This window comes from Mesocricetus auratus, unplaced genomic scaffold (genome assembly GCF_017639785.1).
Source record: "Mesocricetus auratus isolate SY011 unplaced genomic scaffold, BCM_Maur_2.0 Super-Scaffold_100037, whole genome shotgun sequence".
NCBI lineage: Eukaryota > Metazoa > Chordata > Mammalia > Rodentia > Cricetidae > Mesocricetus > Mesocricetus auratus.
This window is the reverse complement of record NW_024429215.1, coordinates 11,694,074-11,715,671: the sequence shown is the minus strand read 5'-3', so window position 1 is coordinate 11,715,671 and position 21,598 is coordinate 11,694,074. Positions and strand designations below refer to the sequence as shown.

Sequence of the window (21,598 nt, the reverse complement as noted above, 5' to 3'; positions counted from 1 at the left end):
GATAACATGTCTTTCATCCAGATCCTGAGGCTGGATGACACATGCCTTCAATCCAGACCTTGAGTCCGTAAGGCACACCTGTATTTTAGTCACCCCTTTTGCTTGAAGAACAATGGATAGAGAAGGTAGTGTGTTAGTTCTTTGTCTGCTTTCTCTCCTCTTGTCAGCACATCCATTCCTTCCTGGCATTGAAGCCCACTACTTTGGGATGTGATCATATAAAATTTTTTTTAAAAATCTGAAACAACAAGTCTTGTGGGCCTGAGAAACTCTAGAGTCTTCAGTCTGTCATTCAGTGCTTTCCATTTTGGGCTGCAGTCTATAAGGCATTCCAATAAATCCGCATATACCCATATGCAGATAGAAGATAGATGATAGATAGATAGAGAGATAGACTGATAGATAGATGGTAGATACATAGATGATAGATAAATAGATGATAGATAGATGTAAATAAGCATAGATAGATATAGTGAGAGGATAGATAGATGGAGGTAGATATTAACAGATATATACATACATACATATATAGATGACAGATATAGATAGATGATAGATAAATAGTTGAGTGATGATAGGTGGAAAGGCAGATGGTAGATAATACATAGAGATAGATGATAAATAGATAGATGATAGATAGATAGATATATAGATGACAGATAGATATAGATAGATGATAGTTCAAGATAGCTATATGATAGATTATAGAGACAGATGATAAATAGATACTTAAATGATAGAATTACTTGTATAGTGATAGATAAATGATAGATAGATTCATAGATAGATAGATAAATAGATAGATGATGGGATATATGATAGATAGAAATAGATAAATGAGCCGGGCGTTGGTGGCACACGCCTTTAGTCTCAGCACTTGGGAGTCCGAGGCAGGCAGATCTCTGTGAGTTTGAGGCCAGCCTGGTCTACAAAGTGAGTTCCAGGCCAGCTTTGAAAACAATACAGGGAAACCCTGTCTCAAAACAAACAAAACCAAAAAATAAATGGATAAATGTTAGAGATAGATACAGATAGGTGATAGGTAGGTGATAGATATAGATACATGATAGAAGATAGATAGATGGATAGATGATAAATAGATAGACAGTTAGAGATAGATGATAGATAGATAGATAGATAGATATGATAGATAGATAGATAGATAGATAGATAGATGATAAATGGAGAAAGAGATTCTATTCTTAAGTTCCCTGATTCTAGAGATTCCTGACTAATACAGTGGAATTTCCATTCAATTAAACTTCTACACTCTTAGATCCTAATTTTGAATTTACACTGTAACTACACACCAGAACTACCTTTAGCAATTATTTTATCATGTGAGTAGGGGTCCTATTCTAAGCCCCAACTCCGTGATTTCCCAGCCCCATCTCCCTGGGTGTTTCTGTGCCTAGAGCAGACAGACCTCTCCCCCACCCCGGAAGGATCGCCCTGAATCTGTCCACACCTCAGTCTTCAGTGTCTACAGGTCCTTTCCCAGCTCTTAATGTGCTTAAGTTGAGTCGGGGCACTGGTTTGAGCCCCAAATCCCTACACCCTCTGGCTTCATATCGCTGGGTGTTTCTGCACCTAGAGAGGACCTGCATGCCCACCCCTGCCAGGAATGATCATACTGCATCTCACTCTTCAGAGTCTTCTGGTCCTTTCCTAGTACTTATGTGCTTGAGGTGAGTAGGGGTCCTGCTCTGTGCCCCAACTCCCTGCATCCCCTGGCTCCGTCTCCCTGGGCATTTCTGTGCCTAGAGAGGACCTGCCCCCCAAGAAGGATAGCCCTAAATCTGACCACACCTCGGTCTTCAGTGTCTTCTGGTCCTTTCTGAGGGATTAAAGTGAGTGGGGGCCCTGCTCTGAGCTCCAAATCCCTACATACCTCGGATCCATCTCCCTGGTCATTTTCTGTGCCTAGAAAGGACATGTCCACCCCCTGAAAAGGATTACCCTGAATCTGTTCACACCTCAGTCTTCAGTGTCTTCCAGTCCTTTCCCAGTGGTTAAGTGTCCACAGGTCATTTCCTGGCTCTTAAGGTGCTTACAGTCTCCCAGACCCACCTGCACCCATTGAAGTATTGGAGATGCTTGAACACACTAGAAAAGATCCTTAGACACAAACTCACAAGCAGAGGAAGAGACCCCATGAGCTACTACAGAAAGAAAGAATCAGAAGAAGGCAATATAAAAACACAGCTAAAACAAAGGCACCAGTATGACACCACCAGAGTCTAGAAACTCTACACCAGCAAGACCTGAACATAGCAATACTGATGAAACAGAAAAGAATGACCTTTAAAATAACCTCCTGAAAGTGATAGAGACACTCAAAGAGGATATGAGAAAGTCCCTTAAAGAAATAGAAGAGAACACAAACCAAAAAAAGCAAGACATCAACAAATCTCTTAAGGAAAGCCAGCAACAAAAAAAAAAGCAATCAAACAGATGAAGGAAACAATTCAAACAGTTAAAGACATGAAAACTGAAATGGAAACAATAAGGAAAACTCATTCTGGGAATTGAAAGGCTGAAAAAACAATCAGGAACTACAGAGCAAGCATAACTAACAGAATACAAGAGATGGAAGACAGAATCTTGTGCTCTGAAGATAAACTAGAGTAAATAGACTCATCGACAAAAGAAAGTCTTAAATCCAACAAATCCTTAACACAAACTATAGAGGAAATATGGGACACCATGAAAAGACCAAATCTAAGAATAATAGGAATAGAAGAAGGTGAAGAAGCCCAGCTCAATGGTACAGAAAACATATTCCACAAAATCATAGAAGAAAATTTTCCCAACCTGAAGAAGGAGATGCCTAAGTAACTACAAGAAGCTTACCAAACACCAAATAGACTGGACCAAAAATAAGTTCCCTCACCACATAATAATCTAAACACCAAATATACAGAATAAAGGATGAAAATTAAATGCAGCAAAGGAAAAATGCCAAGTAACATATAAAGGCAAAACTATCAGAATTACACCCGAGATAACCCAGTCACAAAAAGACAAACATGGAATATACTCACTGATATATGGGTTTTAGATGTGGAGGAGGGCATTACCAGCCCACAATCCCACTGCCAGTGAGCCTGGGGTTAGGGAGGACCCTAAGAGAGATATGCATGAATACACGGAGATGGGTCATGGGATGCAATCCCAATTAGATTGGGGAGGGGGAGAAGTGGAGAGCAGAAGACGATGGGAGAAAGAGAGGGAGAGAAGAGGAGGAGAGAGGATGATACTCTGGTGCAGGAAGGTTGAGGAGAAATGGATGGGAGATACCATAAAAGAGGAAGCCATTATAAGTTGGAGGAGAGATCTGGCCCTAATGAGATCTTCCCAGATCTACCGAATGATACCAATTGGTATTAAGGCTAACTTAAATGCCCTCCCATGGTGGTGAGAATGATGACTGCCTTATATCCCATCCTGGAACTCTCATCCAGTGGCTGATGGAGACTGAGGCAGACCCTCACAACTGTGAACCAATTTGAACACTTGGAACCCACTTGCAAAGAGGTGTGATGACCAAGGGAATTGGGATCAGGCTTGCGAGGCCCACAGGCACAGCCTACCTAAACAAGAGGCATCACATGGACCCCAGACTGATGATTGTGGGGCCAGCATGGATTGTGATCCAGACATTCTCCCAGTGAAACTGGGTGACAGAGAAGAGGCCCTGGCAATCTGTGAGACCTTGGAGAGTGGAGCAGTATTTATTGCTGACATACACAGAGACTCAGAGAGCTCATTCCACGTGGAGTGATGCTTTCTCAGCCTGGACACATGGGGAAGAACCTGGACCATTTCTGGGATGATGTGACTATAGAAATCCATCATGGAGGCCCTTGCCCAACCTGGGGAGTGGATGGGGGATGGAGTGGGGGTGAGGGGTTGGGAGGATTGGGGTTGTGGGGGAGTAGTGGAGGGAGAGGGAACTGAAAGTGAAATGTGTAAAAAGTTAAATAAAAATATGGGGAAAAAGAAATAAATAACATAACTCCTATGAAAAAAAGAAACTCAACCACCAGTAACCATTCAAATTACTTGAGTCATGTACCCAATAGTCCATTTCATTAACAGGAAAAGAATTTGGGTATGGAGCACAGCTTCTACATTCAAATCATAATAGGACAGATAATTTATTTTCTATAATGTAGTGGGAAACATGGTAGGAAAACAACTGCTTGAGTCACCATTATGAAATAGTAACTGATTGTGACAGGACAACTGATTTTTAAGTTCCCAGCATGTATTGATCCAAGTCATGAGAGTGAATGAGGGACAGATTTGGGTCTACAGTTTGAGATGGTTAGTTTGAATCATTGAATACAGAATTTCCAACAAGGAAATTGTCTTATGTACATATATTCAATAATGCTTGTTATGGTTATATTCATCAGCTGTTACTGTATATGTCATGCCACAGATTTTAGCAGGTATCATTGCATATAGTGACATGGTAAAGTAATACCTTATTCAAGATGTTGCTTCTACGAGGGAGTTGTTTTCTCCTTTTTAAACAATGTATAGTCCTGTGGTTTTTAAATTATCTTTATCTTTTCTAAAACAATTATTTGTTTCACTTTTAAAATTTGATTTTCTTTAAACATATCATTGTTCTGATCTCTTTTTTATTCCTCTTTCCTATTGTTCCCAGGTCATTATGAATATGTTTCCATTTATATCAAGTGCTGATGAGTATTCTGTCTCCTGATGTGTAGGATTCCCTCACACTATGAAGCTAAAAACTGCTTTGAACATCTAAGCATGCTTTTACTGCCCAGTGCTGGAAAGCATGTCATGCAAATGCCTCAAGACTAGTCCTTAACTGGTCACTAAGAAGGAAAAATCGGCCAGTAAATGAATGTCTTCCAACTACTCTAGATTTTATTGCAAACTTACAAATGAAGAGGGACCCATGTAAGAACTGAGTTAATTGACTAACTTTAAAGCAGTTGAAGATCCAGCACAGAAAGGGATGGGCAACGAGGAGCAGGAAAACTTTCCTCTTTTGACTGTAGCTCACATTAGAAATAAATAATGAAGTAATCAAATTTATATTATTAAATGTTTACAATGGCCATTTCTTGCATTCACAGAACAGGGGATCAAGAATCTGGATGAAGAACTGAACTTATCATGTGACCACATTAGAGCAGTTACAGTAGTTTGACCAAAATGGAATTGGAAAATGTGATGTGACAATGCCTGTAAAGAAAACAAACAAATAAACAAACAAACACAAACCCTTTTCTTTTACAGATTTGAAATGTACAACCTGAGAGAAAATGTATGACTACCACTTGGTGTGCTGCAGTAGGAATTCATAGGCTTTGGGGCTTATGGCCCCAAACTTTTTCAAATAATTATGGTGGATTAAATAATATCATTTCTTTCCTGTCTTTACTGCCTCTAATCCCTTCCATAGACACTTTATTGTGTCTTAATTCATAGCCTTTTTAAACAGCAGTTAATGTGTTAATGCTGCTTATGTTTGACTGTAGGACTTCTGATATATTAGGGAAAGGTTGACTATAATGGAATAAAGCACAAGGGACACCTTATCTTAGAAGAGGAACAGCAACTGCTGTCAAGGACTTGGTAAGATTCTATTAAGACACAAATTTCCCAGAATAAAATGCTGTCTGCCCCTAGGATGGAAGCACAGAGCTGAAAGACCTGTGTTGCCTTAGTCATCTGATCTCTGCACATACACTGGGGGACATGCTAATGCTTTAAGCCCAACTTGGTAATACTAGCTGTTATTGAACTCTGGGCAAGCCTAGCAATCAAGAACACCAGAGGTGGTAGAAAGCTGAGCCAGGCAATGGTGGCTCCTTTAATCCCAGAACTTGGAAGGTAAAGGCATGTGGATCTCGGTGAGTTCAAGCCTAGGCTGGTCTATAAAGTGCATTCTAGGACAGCCGGGACTGTTCACAGAGAAAACCCCTCTTGAGAAAGAAAAAGAATGTTAGCTGAGCATTAAATAGAGAAAGCAAAAGAGAAAGCCCAGAGACCATGTTTCCATGAGGTTTCGCCTCCAGTTATTCGCTTGAGCTTGTATCCTAAGCTCCCACAGTGATGGGCTGTGGACTGGGTGTGTCAGCCAAGTAAGCCTTTCCATTACCTGAATTGCTTTCCCTAGAGAATTTAATCACAGTGATGGGGAATCATGTTACTATACAAAAAAATGGTATTGTAAATGTGTTTCTATTGCTGCAAAGGACGTGGGAATATTGTCCTTTGTAATAATGTCGAAGATACCAGAACTTTAGATGGCAAAAGCCCTAGGAAGCTTTGAACACAGCTCAGTTCTTTATTCCTGTACAGCCTGGAATACAGGATGGTCAATGGTAAGGCATACAGATGAGGTCAAGGTCATAGGATCTCATTGATAGTCTCCAAAAAAAATCAGGTGGGAGTCATTTATGTAATATATTGGTCAAAAATTTTCTTATGCTTCACATATCCTGCAAAACTAAATTAGGTCAAATTAAACAGGAATGGCCTGATTTATTGGTCAAAATATTAATTCTATTTTATTGTTATTACAAATGAATCATTCAGGCATATAATAAGAAAGAGCAATAATTTGGTTAAAAAGAATTTCAAACTCTGTGATGAAAGACAGCTCTATGTAACTTCAGATGGCAGCCAAGTACCGAAACAGAGGCAGGGAATTTAGTATTATCAGCATTTAAAAGAAAGCCTTTGCTCTACACTGGAACCATAGCAATGTACTCTATTCATGTAACACTCTATCCTACACTTCCTCTGTTCTTGGAAGGAGTAGGCAAAGTGATTCCTATTTGCCGGAAGCGGCTCCATACAGATCCTGCTGCAACTGTTTTCAAAGCTTGGCTTTGTATATTCTCAGTACTTTTTCTGAAGAATTAGTTTTATTTTCATTTTTTTGTAAATGTTAGATTTTTTGTGGCTGATATATTCCAAGGAAGTGTGATAACATCCTAATTGACAATAGCACAAATTACAACACACAAATAAGTAAACACTCTGTGGGAGCTTTCTGGTATAGCTGTTTTTCACTATATGGAAAAACCAAGTTTATTCCATGAATGATAAAAAATCTTCAGGAGACATGACAGGGGTTAAAGACATGCCCATTGTTTTGACCAAAAGCAGAGATGTGTGACTGAGTCCATGGGAAATCATTTGTGGCCTGACAAGATAAGAAAGAATAAAGGTCCTCTCTGTATATCTACAGACTTGTAAGAAAAAGTAAGCCTAGAAGTTTTGCATCACTGCATTTCAGTCTAAAGAATGAAATGTAAACAGATGCCTAATACCCTCTAGAGTAGAAGTCACTGTATTATTAAGAGAAGACCATTCTTCCCTCAAACCTAATGCTTTTACTGCATGGCTTCATACTCATGACACTGCTTAGGGTGTTGTTAAAACTAATGTAGGAAATGGGATACAATGGAAGCACCTATGTGACTTTAATATTCCCCTGCATGTCACCTCTCACTCTAATTGCCCATGTACCACAAATTCAGGCATCTCCGCCATAGTCCGGCCCTAGCACTATCCAGGACACATTGTAGAAATAACACCTCTTAAGATATGAAGCATGTTCTGAGAAACAGCCTCACAGCTTATCCATCAGTTAAAGACTAACCCTGGTGATCATTACCAAGTCACTCAGGTGATAGGCTTAACCAATGTAGGATAGATTTTGAAAGATAGAATTTGAACCTGTATTTATATCACCAGGATGGCCTACACTCTCACTGACCTTTCTGCCCTGCTAGCTTCCTCTTGGCTGCAGTCAACACCCCACTATCTCCCCTCATCACTTTCCAACTATGGACCTATATAAACCCCTTTGGAATGAATAAATTTTGTTGTCTTGATAAGTATAGTCTTGCCATCCATGCTTTGAGCTGCTTGTCACCCATTTTCTCCTAGGTGTCCCTGGTCTTACATTGACTGTCCCCACCAGATGGGCCAACAAAAAGTGAACAGCATCTCTTTTCTCATGTATTCTGCCAGCAGGATGTTTTGCCCAATTGCATTGGGCCAAGTACACTTAACCATATTTAAGCCTTCTGATACATTGAATCAAAATATATTTTCTCTGTTCAATTATTCTATTAACATTTTTACATTGGGAAGAAATCAAATATATTGTGCTTCAATATCATGACAGTAGCTGGAAGAATATATGGAAAACACTCCATTGCAATAAGTCCAAGGGGAAATGAATTTTGACAAATAAGAAAATCAAAGCTGTACCACTCATTACTATGCAAATTTTAATTTTAATAATGCTGGTGAGACAAGTTGACAAGTTGCAGTCTTAAGTGAGCTGTAACAAGATTTAAGGAGTAGGGACAGACTAAGTTACAAGATGAAGTAGTGTATCCTAGCTGTGATGAAGAAGGGTTTTGGTGGTGATGTAAGAATGGATACATGTCAGTGAACTTTGATAAATATAGGACATTGGGACAGGCTTCTGAGATCAATCTATTCTCCTGGAAATGCTATAGAATTTAATATCGAAACAATGGTGTCAGTTCTCTAAATTAATATTCTAACTTATTCTAGAATTTCTAATAAACTGCCATGTTTGACTTATTTTACCATAATGTACTTATTATTCAAATCTCCTGTATAATTAGAATATTTTTAAACTAAGCTTTCTAATATATAGAAATATGCAAAAATATGTGAGAATAAAGATTGATTCATTAATAAATGAAACAAATAAATATAAAACATTACATTGCTTCATTATCTCTGTCAACTGGATTGCACCTAAATCAACTTGAAGTCTTCTATATTATTAAGAAAACCATGAACTAAACTGTATAATCAAATTTTCATCTAGAATGTACTTTGTTCCTGACATGATGAAGCACATTCCTATGTGGCCTGAACAAAATAATATAGCACTTGGGGACAAAGATGCAACCTAGGAGGCCTGCGCTAGAAACCAAGATAGAGTAGGCTTCCATGGCAACCACATATTTCCCCTTGGTGCTGTGGTAGACAGGAAGGAAGGTGACCCACACACTGAAGAAAATCAACATGCTGAAGGACATGAACTTGGCTTCATTGAATGTGTCGGGCAGGTTCCTGGACAGGTAAGCCATAGTGTAGCTCCCAAGTGCCATGGAGCAGAGGTAACCCAGCACAGAATGGAAGGCAATAGTGGAGCCCTTGTTGCATATAATAATTATGTGTCCATGTTTTGAGTAAGCATCTGAGTCAACAAAGGGAGGAGATTTGCTCAGCCAAAATCCACAGAGGACAAGTTGGATGAGGGTGCAGATGGGAATGATGAAGTTAGGAAACCTTGATATCATTATCCACCGTATCAGTCTCCCTGGAACTGTGATCCTGAAAGCCAGAACCACAGTAACACTTTTGGCCAAGACTGTGGAGAGAGCTACCGTGAACAGAACTGCAAATGTGCTCTGCTGCAGGATACAGGTGCCTGTGTTGGGGTGGCCAATGTAGAGCAAGGGACAGAGGAAACAGAAAGTCAGAGTGATGAGTAGGATGTAAGTGAGAGCCTGATTGTTTGCCTTGACTATGGGAGTGTGGTGGTACTTCACAAACACAACAAGAACACCAGCTGTGAGTGCAGAGAAGCTCAGGGCCAAGGAGGTCAGTGCCATCCCCAAAGGGTCTTCATAGGCCAGAAAGGTCACTGTTTTCTGGAGGCAGTGATTCTGCTCAGTGTTTGCATAATGACTTTCTGGACACCTCACACAATGATCCATATCTGCTCAGGAATTAAAGTTATTGTGAGTCTCTGCTCATGTTACCATGGTATACCAAATCACTTACCAGAACCAGGTCTCTGGCATATTCCCACACATCTTTTATTGTTTCAGACTCAAGTAAATCAGTGCTGAATACTGAATACTCCCAAATGCCCTCTAATTAATCATTCCAGGTTTTTTTTTATTTGATATGTACTAAGCAAGTCTACTCTTTTTTTTTTTTTTTTTTTTGGTTTTTCGAGACAGGGTTTCTATGTGTTGTTTTGGAGGCTCTCATGGAACTCACTCTGTAGACCAGGCTGGCCTCTAACTTACAGAGATCTGCCTGACTCTGCCTCCCGAGTGCTGGGATTAAATGCATGTGCCACCAACACCCGGGTGCAAGTCTACTCTTTTTATTAGCTTATTTCAATATATTTTCATCTATATAATGATTTTGTTTATTTATATACTGACAAATTACTGATTTAAATAACATAAATCAAAGATAATCATAGTATCACCTCGATCTGAATTCCCTTGTGTGACTTTGTCCTGTGAGTTCAGTACAAAAATATGTATTTTCAATTGTTTTCATTTAGTGTTTTCAGTCATAGGATTCAAATTTATCTATTCACATAATGTTTATTGACTGAATTCTCCAGGGTGCTGATTCTCTGATACTGCAATTTAGAATGAGAGTTATTAGATTTTTCAAAGCTTGAAAAGCTCACTTTTGTGAAACTGTTTCAGCCTGGACTACCAAGTGAATTCCAGGACAGCCTGCAAAGCCACAGAGAAACCCTGTCTCGAAAAAACCAAAAAAAAAAAAAAAAAACAAGAATCAAAAGAAGAGAGGAGAACATCAGTGGCCAGCCACCAAGCAATACAGCAAGCTGTTGAGTAAGAATTTTAAAAAGGTATATAGAACAGAGAAAGATCAAAACCAAGAGGCATGAGGAAGACATTATCAAACAGGTGGAGACCAAGTTGACACCCAGTGAGCATGACACTTACCTGTCTCATTGGAAATCTCATTGTGTGGACACTGAGTACAATGATAGCAACAAGGAGGCCTCCCCTCCTGGGCAGATTTTCTTTTTCCAGGAAAACAGCTCTCACTGCACACAGAGCGAGGAAGCTGAGAATTAAATACATGGTGAAAATATTCAAGAGTTGGCAGTTTAAAACAATGAAAATGGTGTTTTCCAATACTGAACAATATAATGGCAGATATATACAATTTGCTTCCCTGTTTTGATGCATCATTTCTATTTCAATATATGATATGGTATGAAGTTCAATGTATTTAATCAAATGGTCCTAAGACAAAATAAATATGAACAAGTGTGGAAATGTTAGAGGTAGGGAAACATAAGAAAAATTTAGGTTACTAGGTATATGTCTAAAGGGGCATTTCTAATGTCATGGTGATTCTATTGTGCACCTCCGAGCAGCTGCTGTAAGCAGCTTTGTTTCCCAATGGTGATGCTTAATTTATATTTTTCAGCTTGACTGATTCAGAATTACAAAATAAGCTAGGCTTGCTCACTTTGTGTGAAATATGGTTACATTAAGTACTTGAAGTGAGAAGACATTTATTATAATAGGTAGCAACTTTTTGTTGGCTGTTGTTGTTTACTGAAAGGAAACCAAAAAGGGATGTGAAGAGCAGTATTCACCAATATCTACTACCTTCTGAAAAAATAAATTGACTCAACTTTTCAGACTCTTGCCTACATGATTGCCTGAATCATTATGAACTGCTATCACCAAGTGTGACCAACAGAAGACTATGTTCTTACTTTTGGTCTGCCTGGTTTTTGGATTGGTTAGGTTGGGTTGGGTTAAGTTGGGTTGAGTTCTTTGATAAATTGCTTGCTTTTTCAGCAGGAAGACACATAACTAACCTATGATCATGTGTCCTCTATGCTATTTTACAATTCCAGGTACCTGAAAGCAAAATGTCTATAAACTTACATTTCCTAATCTGGGAGTTAAAATAAAGCTGTTGTCAGGTTGTTTCAGCACATGGATGAAATGGGAATGGAAAGACACTGGATTTATGACTGGAAATAAGAGCTCATAGGAAAAAAGGATTTAAAAATAATCCCATTAATCAGAATAAGGGACAAAATAATACTTCAGATGACAATAGTTTTGTGCAAACAGATGGGTACTGAGTAAGGAACCAAAAGGCATAACTTCCACAAATTAATATTTATTGATTGAGATCAAAGCAATGAGATAAGATCCAACCCACATCTGTAAATCCTGTGGCCCACTGTATCATATGATCAGACAAAAACATCTCTTGGCCTTGTGGAACTTTTGGATAAAATGTTCCAACTTTCATCTTTTGTGTGAGACCAAGTGGAAAATTCCAGAGGTTGACAATATCATATTCTGCATCTAATTTCCTTTCTGCGTCCAGAACCACAGTTTTTCCAGCAGAATTTTTGAAATGCATATTGTTGAGAAAGTGATTAAGCTAAAACAAATGCAAAATCTGATGATGAATTCATTCCCAGAAACATTAAACACAATACAATGAAGCAATGGGTCTCACTATCCGAAATACGTGGCATTGATTTCAAGCTGTATCAATCTTGCAACATTTTAATGAATGAAGAACAAAAATGAACATATCATCATGTTTCTCGACTGACAAGTATATTCAGAAAATAGGATTCACACACACACACACACACAGAGACAGAGAGAGAGAGAGAGAGAGAGAGAGAGAGAGAGGGAGAGAGAGAGAGAGAGAGAGAGAGAGAGAGAGAGAGAGAGAGGGAGAGAGAGAGAGAGAGAGAGAGAGAGAGAGAGAGAGAGAGAGAGAGAGAGAGAGAGAGAGAGAGAGAGAGAAGAAATTCTGTCAAATTTCCAACCTCTTGAACTGCTAGCCACTACTCGCAGTTTCCACTTGTAAATTGGGGTGTTTATATCTAAACTGTAAGAAAATGGTCAGATGGTCAGTTAGGTAACAGAAGCATGAACTCAGAAGTTTACCTTTGAGGATCTAGTAAACTTGAACATTTAGGGTCTAGTTCCACAATTTCTGTTCTGAAATATTCATAGAGAAAATGGGGTTTTAAATTTATTATATTATAAAGAGAAAATTCTGAAGTTAATTGTAACACAAAGTAGATAATGACATATACACATTTAAACCTACTTATTTATATCCATTCATCAGGAACAATGGAATATTTGTCTACAACAAATTCTAGTTAGTAAAATGCATACTGTCTCTCAGGTGCTCTTTGGCAAAATCACTGCAGTGTAAAATAATATGCTGAGTGTCTTTAAAAAAACCTCAGTTTGGGGCTATATACCAGCAAGAACTGAACAACTGAACGCACAATGAAATAGAAAAGAATGACCTTCAAAACAACCTCATGAAAATGAGAGACCCTCAAACAAGATATGAGAAAATCCCTTAAAGAAAGAGAAGAAAAAACAAACCAAGGACATGCAAGAAATCAACAAATCTCTTGAAGAATGCATAGAAAGCCATGAAAAACAAAACAGATGAAGAAAACTATTCAAACAGTTCAAGACCTGAAAACTGAAATAGAGGCAATAAAGAAAACACTAACGGAGGGCTTGCTGGAAATAGAAAAGCTGGGTAAATATCAGTAACTACAGATGCAAGTATAATGAACAGAATACAAGAGATGGAAGACAGAATCTTAGGAACTAAAGAATGATGGGGGAAGTCCTTCTGTGTATATGTTTTATTGGTTGATGAGTAGAGCACTGTTGGCCAATAGGGAAGCAAAATAGGTGGGATCAGAAGTTGAGGAGGATTCTTGAAAATGTAGTCAAGTTTGGGGAGTTGCCAAGTGATGCCCTGGGAAGAGATCAAGGGATACATGTTGGAAAGGAAGAAGAAAACTTTGACTATTTGCAGATGATATGACAGTCTACTTAAGTGACCCAAAGAATTCTACCAGGGAATTCCTGCAACTGATAAAAACCTTCTGCAAAGTGAGAGAATACAGATTAATGAAAAAAATCCAGTAGCCCTACAATATATATAGACAGTAAATGTGCTGAGAGAAATCAGACAAACATCACTCTTTACAATAGCCACAAACAATGTTAAATATCTTTCATACAATAAGGGCATCTATTCAACCATGTTCCTAGCAGATTTGTTTTGTAATAGCCAGAACCTGGAAGCAAACTCGATGCCCCTCATTCTAAGATGGATAGAAACTGTGGTACATTTACAAAATGGAATCTTGAAATTTGCAGGCAAATGGATGAAACTAGGAGAAGCCATCCTGAATGAGGTAACCTGGTCACAAAAGAAATATATTAGTAGGGGAGAAAGGGAAACGGGGGTAGGAAGGTTGTGTTGGAGTAAGAATAGAGGAGAGCAGGATGAAAGTTACCATAATAGAGGGAATCACTGTAGGCTTGAGGAGAGATCTAGTACTAGAGGGATTTCCAGAGATCTACGAAAATTACACTAATTGGCTCACAAGCAATAGTGGAGAAACTACCTTAAATGCCCTTTCTGAAAAAACAAATTGATGACTACTTTATATGCCATCCTAGAGTCTTAATGGATGGAAGCAGAGGCAGACACCCACAGCTGAACACTGTACTGAACTCCTAGAACCCAGTCATAGAGGGGGGAGTGATGAGCAAATGGGTCAGGACCAGGCTGGAGAAACCCACAGAAACAGATTACCTGAACAAGAGGGAGCCTATGGAACCCAGATTGATGGCTGAGAGGCCAGCATGGTACTGATCCAAATCCCCTGAATATGGGTGTCAGTGAGGATACCTTGGCAATCTATGTATTCATCCCTGGTGTATGAATGGATTTTGGGAGCCCATTCCACATGGAGGGATGCTGTCGCAGGCTTTACACATGAGTGAGGGCCTAGGCCCTGCCCTGGATGATATAATAGACTTTGGATATCCTCCATGGATGGCCTCACACACCCTGGGGAGCTCAGGGGGCTTTGTTCTTAGGAGTGGGTGGTTTGGTGGGGTCAGGGGATGGAGAGTGGCTGGGATTGACATGTGAAGCAAACTTGTTTCTAATTTAAATAAAAAATAAAATCTTACTTTTTCACAGTACTATTCTTAAAATATAAAAAGTGAAAATTACCTCCCATGGGTTAGTATATACCTCCCCATTCCCTTGGGGTCTATTTTGCACTAGGTTGATGATCATTTCATGGAGACTGTGAGCCACAGCATATACAGCATTGAATACATTGTAACTCTCTTCACTCATGTCCATTTCCCAGGTGTTTCTAGGCAACATTTCCAAGGAAACATTGGGTAGACAGTTATCAAGAATTTTGCAATCAGGTCCAGAAAAGGAGCAATTGAAGTGTTTATTCCAAGCAAGGGCAAGATAATGGTCATCTGGGTATTTGAAAGGGTTGTATGTCTGAATAAACTTCCTAAAATCAGAAAACTCAACATGATGATGTGCAAAAATGAGACTCCCGTGTAATGAATCCAACATGAAAATAAATTTACCAACACTTAGATCCCATTGTGACTTCATGACCCAGATTATCCAATTTACTAAATAGTAATCTATATATAAGATTAAACCACTTAAATATTCATTGTCAGCATAAATGATAACCACGTTTGCAGTTGATATCATGATCTGGGAATTTGTTACAGAATTAAAAATAAAGGTAGACACATTGTCTGGAATCATTTCTACAAAAGCTATACACACTTGGTTCTTGTCCATCTCTCCTCTCAGATCTGAGAGAATCTCAGCCACATTGTGGTCATCCATGATAACCAGTCCTACCCATGTCCAGTTGAAATGCAGCATCAAAAGGACAATGCCATGTGGCAGAGACGTGTCCTTGTGTGCTGTCTGATAGAGCGAAGAGAACTGGCGTCTGTCACTCAGGATAGTGTCAAATGACCCAAAAGAAACCTGAAGAAAATTTCCAATAGAAACAAAAAGGAAAACATTAAAATAGAACACAATCCTAAACTCAATTCAGCACTTTGGTTTGGTAGATTTTAACTTCTACTCATCGTGCTTTAAACTCCTATGCTGATTTGAAGATATTTATAAATAATACCTCACAAAACACAGCACCTTCTACCCACAAAATATATATCCAAACTCTTCCTACTCTCTATCTCCAGCCAAGTATCTGAGGCTTTATAAACAAATGTCTGATTTATTCTCTTCAATTGATAATTACATATTCTCATTTTTGTACATTTTAATATATACCTGAAATGTCTGCAGTGTAACACAGGTTTCTTGTTTCTCACCTGTGGATATTTGTAGAGACTCAACAGTCTCCCAATATGTGCAGATGCTGTCCATGTTGCTCCTGTAAGTAGAGCAGCAACATTCTTCTGTCTTCTACATGTGTAATTGGGAATCATTATTCCTGTTCCTGTGAGGCAAAGAAAAGGTGCCTCCAAAGTATCCCATTGATTGCTGTTGACATTGTAGAGGTCAAATCCTAGAGATGTGTTGGGTAAAATGTGCATGTTTCTGTTGATTTCCTCAATGGCAAATATGAAGGACAAATAATTCTGGTAGGCAATGATCCTGAAACTTCTGAGAATGATTATCAATATTTATGAATGATACTCATATAACAGTATGATGCAATGGTTCTCATACTTTCTATGTTATTTATTTAAAAACAATAATTTTTAATCACAGTAATGGTTATTATCTGAATGTCATGGTATATAGTAAGTGGAGATTTTAATTACCCCAAAGCCTCAGATGGAGCTAAAATTCTTGGACAGGAAAGTTGACTTGAAGGAATATCACCCATGGAATCTCCTGGTAAGTAGAAGCACATACAAAACCCGATTCTTTGATGCTTAAGTGAAATAACAAGCAGATAGAAACTTGCATCTTGAAAGTCTCCCCTGTTCTGTATTATAACACCCCAAGACCTCCACACCACATTCTCTCTCTCTGTACATAGAGGGAGAGACTGAAGCCTTTGAGTTGTTCTAATTAAGGATACATGAGCTTTATATTGATGTTTTCCTGAGTTACATGCAGCAATCTAAAAGCAACATTAAGATTTGCTCTTAGGAGGGGTTTAAATATCTCCCATCCAAGCACAGCTCTTTTAACAACCTTTCACCTCCCCCATGTCCTTCTCCTTTCTGAGAACCATACAACAAAGAGCACAATGACTGAGTAATTTTCCTATAGATTAACAGTCTATAGTCATAACTACAGTTTTGGGGGTTTTGTGTGCTCAATACTGTATTTTCTCTCATCTGCTTTCCTCATTCTCTATGCCTTCACTATGTATCTACCTACTTAGCAGAGTGGATTACACAACAACCTTGAATGGCTTGATGGTTAATGTGAATATTTTACCCTGCAGGTGAGTTCAACTTGAACAGAAGAGAAAACCTAGTTTATTACACACATATAGTTTATACCATCATCATCTTCTCTAAGTGAGAAAATTTTCCTCTAAGGAAGCCATGAGGGCTCTAGTCAATACTGTCTCCATGAGAAATATTAATTAGCACTCCAGGTTTCTCTCTCTTAAATTGTTGCTAATGTACCCAGTCAGATTCCTTACTGGTAACCCATAAACAACAGAAGAGATTTGCAGAACTAGCAGCATTAATCCCATGTCCTTAAAAACCAGTTGCATAACATATATAAAACTTAAAATGATGATCATGTTACTACTGAATACATATTAGAATGGTTATGTTTAGGCACTGAATTCAATTTACCATACAAATAGGAATTCCTTGCACTCCTAAAGTGTAATTTTTGATCTCTGTACCCTCCTCCATTGGCTGAGCAGGACCTCACTTTTCATAATGACCAGGTAGACAAGAAGACTCATTAACCAACACAGGGTTATCCATATCTGTCCAACTTAACCATTGAGCTAATTGGATGATTGGGAATACAGGCCCAGTAACTATGATCTGTCCCTGTTTTTGACACAGACTCCACCTGTAGCATAGCCACGTACAAGGTTGTAGCATTCCAAAGTTTCTGAGAGACTCAAGTGTGTGCCTCTCTCTATTGTCACAAAGATGCTATGTGCTATGCTGGCCCCAGTTGTGTGGATTGGCTGTCTGCTGCAAAGGCCTTCCCTATCTTTTCTTTCCCTGAGGCATCTCAGCAGCTTAAACATCCAAGAGATTGCTCTTTCTCATGACAGATTTTGTCAGTTCTGATGGTGTTCAGAGTCTTTTATCTCTTGTGGAAACATAGGCATACCCTCGACCCCATCTTAACACATTACCTTTTTTTACACAGGCTGGCATAATTAACCAGTTTTATTAACCATAATCAAAAATACCACAGTAGACTTAGTCACTATAAGTTTGAAGGAAGATCTGCCACCAGTGCGACCTCTAGCGATGTACAAGGATGGCATCAACTGGCAAGCTAAACAATAGTGTAGAGGCTACCTTAAATGCCAATTCCAGTTAATGAACTTGATATTTACCTTATATGCAATCCTAGAGCCTTCATGCTGTGACTGATGGAAGCAGAGGCAAACACACACAGCTAAACACGGAGCTGAACCCATGGAACCCAGTGACAGAATGAGAGAGCAGAAATGACCACATTGGCAAAGAATGGGCTAGCAAAACCAGCAGAGACAGCTGATCTGATCAAGGGGGATCTCTTGGACTCCAGACTGACAGCAGGGAGGCCAGCATGGGACTGATTCAGAAACCCTAAGTGTGAGAGTCAGTGAGGAGGCCTGGACAACCTATGGGGCCCTGGCCAGTAGATCTATATTTATCCCTGGAATACAAATGGACTTCTGTGTCCATAACACCAAGAGGAATGGATGCTCAGTCTGGACTCTTAGGGGAGAGCCTGGACCCTGCCCTGAGTGAAATGACAGACTCTGGATATCCCCTATGTGGAAGGAAGTGGGGATAGTGGGGGATGCTGTGGGGGGTCGGTGGGAGATGCTGGGTGGGGGTCGGTGGGAGGTGTGGGAGGAGGGGAGGGAAAGGGAGCTTGGATTGACATTTGAAGCAAGCTATTTAAAATTTAAATAAAAAATGAAATTAAAAATGAGGTTTTCCAAAATAGAAAAAAAAATTCTAGAGCAGTTGTCCCTGTTTCATTAGTGTTTAAAAGTTTTAAAGTTAGTTGAGCATTACGTAGTTTATCCTTAGTCATCCTCATATCCCCTTCTGTTTAACAAGCATCACCTTTGGACTATGATTACATCTTTAATAAGGCTTTCATATCTTTATTTGCACTTCAGGCCCTATATATTTATTATATTCTACATTCTGTTTTACCTGAGATAAGGATCCAATGTCCAAAATTTGAATAGAGACTTTTTGTATAGGCTGGTTGGAATTTTAAGTGTTGTGAGACATTACAGATACATCAGTTTTGGTGTCTATAAGGACTGAAATCTCAATGTCATTTGTTTCAACATTTAGCTTTGGGCTTTCATCATTAGCAAAAATCTGTCAAAATATTTTTGTTCTACTATTCCTTAAACCTATTTCCTATTGTATAGGAGCAGCTTTCCCAATGAAATATGGGAGTAATAATAATTGAGCAAACAGCTTCTATTGCATAGTACTTTCACGTAAATCATCTATAAAGGCATTAAAACAATTTTATAGAACTTTTAAAAACAATCTCATTTTCAATACTTATACCAGTTTCCTCTTCCTCCAGTCCTCCCACACTCCCCAGTATCTCCTCACTCCACCCCCCACTCATTCCTCAGACAGAGGCAACTTTAGGCAACATTATGGAGTAGTTTTATAAAATTTTAAGAAGAGATCCCAAGTAACTTGTGAATGTAACTTGCTAATTATTAACAGTGTGGAACAAACAATTTACCTATATTTTATTTTGTGGATAAATAAAATTTATACAAAATATATGTAATTAATTATATTTATGAGCTTTTTTCCTTAGTAAACATATTATCTAATAACCTTACAACCTGTTTAATTTCAGGTGTTACGTTTTTATAGAATTTCAAAAAGAATTTTCAAAAAGCAACTTTAAGAGCAGAGCCAAATTCTTAGCAATGATAAACAGACAGTATCATACCCAATAATACAGTTCAAAATCATTAATTTTATTGTCTGGTTCATTCACTATAAAAATTAAATACTTGTTTAAATATCAGTTGCACAATGTAAAGAGGAGGTCACCCTCTATTCATTGAGTGAATTATATATCTGGAAACTCTTGTAGTTGCATTATTAAAATGGCACTTGGCCTTGTCCTGTCAAATATACCTTCAACTAAATATGAAAAATAATGGTCGCACATAATTCCAGAAATTGACTGTAACCTCTCACAAGGGATAATACCATTTATTCACAAAATGTCTTTAAAATATACCTGATAAGAAATTTAGCAATTCTGCTAATATGTATAAACTAGCATTAATCTGAAAGGGTACATTTTTCATATATACTGTATTACAATAAAAAATACTCATAAATGTGTAATAAAATATATTTGTGTATATATATATAAAAGTACATATATAAATGCTTACTTATCTTTTAAATTGTGATTCACAAACATAAAATATACTTAGAGATTAAAAAAAATTATCGTAATGAATATATTCCTGGCCACACATTTCATGTCCTTTTTTATGATTTTCAGAAAGAACATGTATAAGAGGGCAAAATACAAAATAAACCCATTTTTCACATATGGACACATAGGCACCTTACTGTAAATGAAATTCTGTCACCATATTTTCTGTGTCTATTAGAGACTAAGTGTCAAAACATAATTAATCTGTCAATTTTTCATCTCTGATCATATGTCCTAATCTACAACCCCTGTGTTGTGTACTTATCACCTCACTAATGTTTCAGCACAAAGACAAACATACCACAAGGACCTAAATTTATCCTCACTTGTACTTGTCTATGTGCCTTTCTTCTGTATTTCCTTTTTCCAGACTTCTGTTAGAATTCAGTATAAACTATTTTTCTCAATCTCAGGTCTGATGGATCTTGCAGCTACAGTAATTTTGCATCTAATAAAAGAGATCTTACTTTCTTCATAATAAAGTCTGTGTAGGTATTTCTTGACAGATGAGTATGAGACATTTTACTAATTTAACTGCCACTGTCCTCTACTATAAATGGAACAAAACTAGGACACTACTGTGAGAGTTCACAATCAGCATCTATGTGAGCTCCAGAAAATGTCCATACCCAGTTTCAATAATTAGAAAAACATAAATGAAGTGGAACAAATGGTGCAAAATTGAAAGAATCTAAAAGGTTGTTAGTGAAAATCATAGCAAAAATGTTGTAAATCATTTTGAAGCATTTTAAGTAGAAGATCTCCCAACTCCAGAGTCTCACATTCTGACTTGCTAATTAATCATCAGCAGATAGCACAGCCATTCCCTGTCACTCTGCAATCATCACATAGGGACTCTGTAGTAACTATCATCACTGGCATCATTTCTTCTGAATGAAGAATAACTGCACTTTGAAAATGGCTCAAAACAACAATTCAAATCGGAAGATATTCCATCTGCAGAGAAAAGTGTGTGAATATCCCAACTCTAGACAGCTGAACGAGCTGCAAAGAATGCAGAGAGATTGAGAATATCAAATGTGTAAACTAACATCGATTAAAAACAATGTTTTTCTTTGAGAGGAGAGAAAATGGAACAGGACGACATACATGAGACAGAGCTTTGTGAGTACATGAGAGGGGATGCCAGTGTGGGAAAAAAATTAAATTTATGTCAATCCTAACATACTTAAGGTCAATGAAATTTGAGTAATGAAGAGGAATAAAATTTGAAACCACTTACCTGTTATAAGTATTTCTGTCACCTGTAAAATTAATTGGG

At 38.1% G+C, this 21,598-nt stretch overlaps 2 protein-coding genes across 11 annotated transcripts in view; both read right to left on the bottom strand.

Moving 5' to 3' along the window:
* The window catches only part of LOC121135422 (vomeronasal type-2 receptor 116-like), a 166,540-nt gene that overhangs the window by 85,538 nt on the left and 59,404 nt on the right, over positions 1–21,598 (bottom strand). For 2 of the 7 annotated variants that reach the window (XM_040734189.1, XM_040734190.1), the window contains exons 1-3: positions 12,765–13,177; positions 12,016–12,243; positions 10,770–10,893 (exon numbers count right to left, since the gene is read on the bottom strand). In XM_040734189.1, the coding sequence (XP_040590123.1) occupies positions 10,770–10,893; positions 12,016–12,243; positions 12,765–12,791 (379 nt within the window). In that variant the 5' untranslated portion in view covers positions 12,792–13,177. Of the gene's footprint in view, positions 1–6,937; positions 9,773–10,769; positions 10,894–12,015; positions 12,244–12,764; positions 13,178–21,598 lie in introns of those variants that run through there. The other 5 variants (XM_040734187.1, XM_040734188.1, XM_040734191.1 and 2 more) reach the window with 5 other exon arrangements.
* Positions 12,547–18,415, bottom strand: LOC121135425 (vomeronasal type-2 receptor 116-like). 4 transcript variants are annotated; one of them, XM_040734200.1, is made up of 3 exons: positions 16,035–16,480; positions 15,553–15,684; positions 12,547–12,818 (listed from the first exon to the last, which is right to left on the bottom strand). In XM_040734200.1, exons 1-3 carry the CDS (start codon positions 16,257–16,259, stop codon positions 12,792–12,794), a joined length of 384 nt encoding a protein of 127 aa, XP_040590134.1. In that variant the 5' UTR covers positions 16,260–16,480; the 3' UTR covers positions 12,547–12,791. The 4 variants fall into 4 exon arrangements, with proteins under 4 accessions (XP_040590134.1, XP_040590133.1, XP_040590132.1 ...); XM_040734199.1 differs by having other exon boundaries at positions 12,549–12,818; positions 15,475–15,684; positions 16,035–16,478; XM_040734198.1 differs by lacking the exon at positions 12,547–12,818 and adding an exon at positions 16,491–18,415 and having other exon boundaries at positions 14,588–15,684; positions 16,035–16,162.

Bases quoted from the DNA above. Each gene is read 5' to 3' on its own strand.
- LOC121135425 (XM_040734197.1), bottom strand. From the start codon at position 16,259: ATGCACATTTTACCCAACACATCTCTAGGATTTGACCTCTACAATGTC. The intron at 15,685-16,034 runs GTGAGAAACAAG...AATTTTCTTCAG, and splicing joins GTCTCTACAAATATCCACAG to GTTTCTTTTGGGTCATTTGA.